The following is a 6877-nucleotide window of genomic DNA, read 5'->3' as shown; positions in this document are numbered from 1 at the left end:
ACATAAGTTTTATAGGCACAAAGTTATTCATTCATCTACATATTGGGTCTTCTGTGGCTGCTTTCCTGCAGCAAAACAGAGTAGTTATCACAATAGACCACAAGACCCCGGGCCCAAAGCCTCTCTATTAGGGGCAACTTTTACATGCTTCATGAGGTTTCAGAGTTTCTTCTTGTAAACAATAAAAGTGTGATTGACTACACAAATTGACACTTTTAAAAAAGTGAATGCCGCTAGCAAGAGAGAAACGTTTTTTAAGGACCAAATTCTAGTTTAATCTGACCACACTTTACAAAAGCTTCACCCCATTCCGGGGTGAAATTAGTAAACCCTAGTCAGATACATCAGAGTTCTATAGAGAAGGACCCTGAACATAATCAAAATGCAGCTGACAGTTTAACTGAAAATGCTTCTAGAAGAAAAAGAGGGGAAGTCTGGCACCTGTCTCATAAAAAAAAAAGCCATTCTCAAGACTATAAGTGTGTATAGTACACACCAAAGGTTAGAAAGAGTGCAATAGCATCTCTTTAATTCACAATTCATACTGCCACTAAAATGCATGTTAATTCTAATTATACAAAATTAGCTTCTGCCTTATGGACTCTCCCAGCTTTTTTTTAAGGCAACTGATATAACTTTAGACCCAAATCTTCCGAAAATGTCTAAAATCTAACTATTTCTGTTCAAAATGAATGTGCTTTTAAAAAACTTTTTAGAGGGGGAAAAAAGTGATAAAGACACATCAATGTTCAAGTAATTAAAACAAAACGGTAGATTTAATACTATAACAACATTGATCGGAGGATAAATAAATCCACAACAGATTTTAAAGTTTGATTTTTTTTTCCTTTGCAGAGAAAATGGTTTTCTGAAAGCACATAGGACTGAAGAAGTCAAAACAAAATGTAATTTCTTAATGTCCAGGTGAAACAGGCTTGGTTCTCCCTGCTGCCCTCTTAACAGCTTACCAAAGTGACAGTTTCTCTCATTTTAACTTAAGATGGCCATTTGTTTCAAGAGTAACTGGATGGTTTGTTTCCGGAATCATCTTCTTGTGATCCCATGCTCTGTAAAAGAGAGAATGAAGGAGTGTATTTATGTTTGCTCTTGTCAAGGGTTCTCACCAGCCCTCAACAAGCATACTAGGGCTTCCCAGAGGACAGTCAACCTATATCTTTGTGTACAACAGAGAGGAGGCAATTCCAGGTACCACCCAACACAACCACCTAAGCACAGTTCCAGGTGGTAGTGTGAAAATGCTCTCAACAAGCTCTTTGAACTTTGTAATAAACGTTTTCGAGAGCTGGCAATTAAACATTTAACCTAAAATCAACTTCATGTTCCTCATGTAGGAACACCCTTCCTTCTCCATCCAGCCCACTTCGAGTTAATGAGGGGAACCCTAATCACCTTTTGCACAAACTGGGGGTTTACTGTGATCTCCTGGTCCATTGCCTTCAGCCGCTCATCCAGCTCTATGCACTTCAGCATCTGTGTGACAGACATGTTTAAAGGTGGTTAGTAAGCGGGGTTAGGTCAATTACATTCTTTTGAACCTAGACTTTTAATATGGGTGCTACAAGTTCACAATCCCTTGACCCGAAACCCTTGGGGCTACTAGATAGGTTTTGGAGTCAGAATTTTTTGAATTCAGAAAGTTAACATAAGTAACATGTTACTTCAGAAAGTAACATACAAGTACTTTATGTTACCTAATATACCCGTAGGATCTAGGGTAGCATCCCATAATCAAACACGTTAATATCTTTTACAGTGAAACTTCAAAATATTCACACTAACTGGGATAAAAAAAAAAGACTAAATCAATTCAGGTGATATTTGCTATCAAATGAATTACCAAAAAAAAACTTCTGGTTTTCAGAATTTGTTTTGATTTTGAATTGCAAAAAAGGGATTGCGGAAGTATACTATATGTTGCTTTTAGGTTTTTGAGATTTAATATTTGGTTCAATCCACTTCCTTAATCAGAGGTAAAAAACACAGACCACCTACACAATCCCAACTCATGTCCAAAACCCAGAGTGCTACTCAGAGCAACATGACCTCAGAAGATGCAGAGATGACTGCTCTATGGCCCATGGCAGTTGCTCGGTGGGGAACTGTAAGATGGCTTTCTTCCTCCAGTTACCCAACTTACCCCTACTCCTGACACAGAGATGTCTTCTTAACTTGAGACCTGGAACTCTAAATATATTTTATCACAGAAACAAGGCTCTACGTTATAGTGGGCAATTGGGTGTGGATAAAATTATATTAATTGTAAGACCCTTCATGTCTTTTAGGAGTTAAAATAGGCTTTGGTGAGCTAGATGGGAACTCTAACCCACCATTACTTATAACCAACAATCTAGAAGAGTTTTAAGCAGCCCATTTTGAAATTAAGTTTCTAGAAACTAAGATGTTGTATTTAAAACTAAAAGTATCCTGTAGCACAAGGGCAATATTGCAAACACAACATCTTTAACACCAATCAAAAAAAAATAAAAAATAAAAATGTGGCATTCACATTTACCTCCTGGTCAATGTTATGAAGCATGGCTGGGTTATTATATTTTTCAGGGTTATCATGGAAACTGACCATACCATCCTTCTGATTAATACTTGCAAAAATTTCACCATCTTCTATCTATAAAAGAAATCAAGAAAGCAGTTTAGATCTGAACATTATGTGACTATATAGTGATTCGATATAATCAGCATAATTGGGGCAGAAAGCAGAGAAGCGGACGACAGAGAAACAACAGTTGATTTTTACAGACTGCAGTTGCAAAACCGAGGCTGAGCAGGCAACCCCTAATCTCCAACCCAGAGGGCCTCTCCCCACATAATCTCTTCCATTAATGGCCAGGTGGAGAAGTAGTCCATTAAACACCATGAACAATCAAGGTGACAAGGTATCTCAGAAAGAAAGAGAAAAATCGCCAGAAAATAAGCTTATAGACATAGAAATATGTGACTGAAATGACAGAGAATTAGGATGGTACTTCTAAAAAACCTCAGTTAGATCCAAAATGAGTCATATCAACAATTTCAGGTTTTGAAAAAACAACTAGATGAGCAGAGCAAGGAGACTGAAACTCTCAAAAAGAACAGAATAAATCTTCTGGAGATAAAAAATACACTGCAAAGGTTGAAAAATGAAATAGTAATAAGCTTGAGAAACAGAGTACACCAAATGGAGGAAAGGATCAGTTATATCAAAGACAGAAATCTAGAAATAAATCTAGAAATAAAGAAGAAGAGAAACTGAAGAATAAAAAATAATGAAAGAGAAATACAAGAACTAGCTGATACCATCAGGAGACATAAAAATAATGGGCATTATCGAAGGTGAGGAAAAGAAGAAGGGACCAGAAAGCATTTTCACACAAATAGTTGAGGAGAATTTCTCAAATCTAAAATGAGCTGGAGCTTGGAATTCAAGAAGTCAACAGAACACCCAATTATCTCAACCCAAAAAGGCCTTCACCAAGATACACTGTATTAAAATTATTAAAAATCAACAACAAAGACAAAATTCTCAGGGCAGCCAGGGAGAAGACGATGGCAACTTATAAAAGAAAACCCAATAGATTATCCTCAGACTTCTCAGCACAGACCTTACAAGCCAGAAAGGAGTGGAATCAAATATCTAAACTATTAAGTGAAAGGAACAACCAGCCAAGAATAATGCATCCAGCTAAGCTCTCCTTTAGATATGAAAGAGAAATAAAGTCCTTTCTAGACATACAAAAATTGAGGGAATTCTCCACTACGAGGCCTGCACTACAGGAAATACTGAAAGGGGTCAGCTCACCTAAAACAAAACGACAAAAAAAATATACATAATTAGGAGTAAAGTGACTATCAGGCAATAGACGCAGAGGAGTGCAACTCTTACTAAGAACATGGCATTATAAGCTTAAATAATAAGAAAAGAATTGTTATAACAAGATAGTAATGAACATTGAGCATACATAGGGACAAATTGAGACAACAATGACTGAAAAGGGGAGGATTCAAAGATCTAAATTCGCAAAGGGGAATGGAGATAAGGCATGCATAGAAGAAAAGAGACGACTATATATATAACTATCCTTTACATATTTGTAATGGTAACCACACACAGAAGATTCAGAACTGAAGTACATAACATAAAAAAAAAAAAAAAAAGGACCAGAGTGAAAACCCACAAAAGCCAACCAAACTAAAGAAAACAGAAACACAAGGACAAGGAAGCAATAGAAACACCGAGCTACCAGAAAGCAAAAGATAAGATGGCTATAAGAAGACCTCATATTTCAATAATCACCCTAAATGTAAATGGACTGAACTCACCAATAAAAAGGCACAGAGCTGCAGATTGGATAAAAACACAAAACCCAATCATATGCTGCCTCCAGGAGACACATCTCAGCTCCAAAGACAAATAGAGCCTCAAAGTGAAAGAGTGGAAAATGATATTTCAAGCAAATGGCATTCAGAGAAAAGCGGGAGCGGTGGTACTAATATCGGATGAAATAACCTTCAAAATAAAAAAGGTAAAGAAAGATACTGAGGACACTTCATAATGATAAAGGGAATCATGCACCAAGAAGACATAACAATTATTAATGTCTATGCTCCCAATCAGGGGGCCCCGAATATATAAAGCAATTACTAACAAAAATAAAGGGAGAAACACTATCGTAGTAGGGGACCAAAATACCCACTGTCGGATATGGACAGATCATCCAAACAGAAAATCAATAAGGAAATAACATCCTTAAATGACATTAGACCGACTGGACATAATTGACATTTACAGAGCCTTCCATCCCGAAAGAGCTGCTTATACATTCTTCTCTAGTGCACATGGAATATTGTCAAGGGCTGAACACATACTGGGACACAAAAAATTAGCCTCAACAAATATAAGAGGGTTGAAATCATACCAACCATATTCTCTGATCATAATGCTTTGAAACTAGAGATCAACTGCAGAAAGAAAGCAGGAAGAACCACAAATACATCGAGATTATATAACATACTACTGAAGAATAACTGGGTCAGAGAATAAAATGAGATTAAAAAATACATAGACATGAATGATAATGATAGTACAACATATTAAAACTTTTGAGACACAGCAAAAACGGTCATAAGAGGATAGTTCATATCATTACAAGCCTACCTCCAAAAAGAAAAACGAGCCCAAATAAACAACCTAATGCTTCATCTTCAAAAACTAGAAAAAGAAGAACAAATGAAGCCTAAAGTAAGCAGAAGGAAAGAAATCAAATTTAGAGCAGAAATGAAATTGAAAACAAAAAAATAGAAAAATAAATGCGACAAAGCTGGTTCTTCAAGGTTAATAAAGTTGACAAACCCCTGGCTAGACTAACTAAACAAAAAAGAGAAAGGACACAAATAAACAAAATTAGGGATTAAAGAGGGAAAATTACAACAGACACCACAGAAATACAAAGAATCATATAAGAATACTATGAAAAAGTATATAACACCAAATTTAATAACCTAGAAGAAACAGACCAGTACTTAGAAAAACACAACCTTCCCAGACTGAATCAAGAAGAACTGGAAAATCTAAATAGACCGATCAGCAGTATGGAAATTGAAACAATCATCAAAAACCTACCAAAAAGTAAACGTCCAGGACCAGATGGCTTCACCAGTGAATTCCGCCAAACATTCAAAGAAAATTTAATACCTATTCTCCTCAAACTCTTCGAAAAAATCAGAGAGGAGGCAATACTTCCCAACTCATTTTTGAGGCTAATATTACTGTGATACCAAAGCCTGGTAAAGATAACAAAACAAAAGAAAACTACAGACCAATATCTCTCATGAACACAGATGCAAAAATCCTAAATAAGATACTAGGGAACCGAGTACAGCAACACATTAAAAGGATTATACACCATAACCAAGTGGGCTTCATCCCAGAGGCAAAGGGATGGTTCAACATACCCAAATCGATTAATGTGATATACGACATAAACAAATTAAAAAAATAAGAATCATATGATATCAATAGATGCAGAAAAACCCTTCAACAAGATACAGCATCTATTTATGATCAAAATACTTAATAAAATCGATTTAGAAGGAAACCACCTTAACATAATAAAGGCCATACGACAAACCCTCAGCCAACATTATACTTAATGGTGAAAAAATAAAAATCTTCCCTCTAAGTTCAGGAACAAGATAAGGCTGTCCACTATCACCACTGCTATTCGATATAACATCGGAGGTCCTAGCGAGTGCAATCAGACAAGAAAAAGATATAAAAGGCATCCATACAAGAAACGAAAAAGTCAGACAGTCATTATTTGCAGATGATATGATTCTCTATATAGAAAACCCTAAAGACTCCACAAGAACACTACTAGAAACAATAAGCAAATACAGTTAAGTTTCTGGATACAAAACCAATGTTAAAAAATCTCTAACGTTTCCATGCTCTAATAATGAAGTGTCAGAAAAAGAAGTGGAAAAAATAACTCCTTTTGCAATTGCAACAAAAAGAATAAAATACCTAGAAATAAATCTAATGAAACATGTGAAGGGCCTATATCATAAAAACTATAAGACCTTATTAAAAGAAATCAAAGAAGATACAAAGAAATGGAGAAATATTCCATGTTCTTGGATTGAAAGAATCAACATAGTTAAAATGACCATATTATCTAAAGCATTATACAGATTTAATGCAATCACCATCAAAAGCCCATTAGCATTTTTACAAGAAATAGAACAAAAAATCATCAGATTTGTATGGAAGCACAAAAGACCCCGAATTGCCAAAGCCATCCTGAGAAAAAAGAACGAGGCTGGAGGTATCACTCTGCCTGACTTCAAATTATACTACAAA

The 6877-nt window shown here is 35.7% G+C and overlaps 1 protein-coding gene across 1 annotated transcript in view; it reads right to left on the bottom strand.

The window, feature by feature from the left end:
* Positions 1-748: 748 nt before the first annotated feature.
* COPS3 (COP9 signalosome subunit 3) overlaps positions 749-6877 on the bottom strand; it is a 28409-nt gene continuing 22280 nt past the window's right edge. The window contains exons 10-12 of the mRNA XM_006908456.3: positions 2534-2647; positions 1411-1491; positions 749-1067 (exon numbers count right to left, since the gene is read on the bottom strand). Of these exons, the coding sequence (XP_006908518.1) occupies positions 1014-1067; positions 1411-1491; positions 2534-2647 (249 nt within the window). The 3' untranslated portion in view covers positions 749-1013. The remainder of the gene's footprint in view (positions 1068-1410; positions 1492-2533; positions 2648-6877) is intronic.

Source organism: Pteropus alecto, unplaced genomic scaffold, assembly GCF_000325575.1.
Source record: "Pteropus alecto unplaced genomic scaffold, ASM32557v1 scaffold52, whole genome shotgun sequence".
NCBI classification, from domain to species: domain Eukaryota; kingdom Metazoa; phylum Chordata; class Mammalia; order Chiroptera; family Pteropodidae; genus Pteropus; species Pteropus alecto.
The sequence above is the reverse complement of the archived record's forward strand: the minus strand, read 5'-3'. Positions and strand labels throughout refer to the sequence as shown.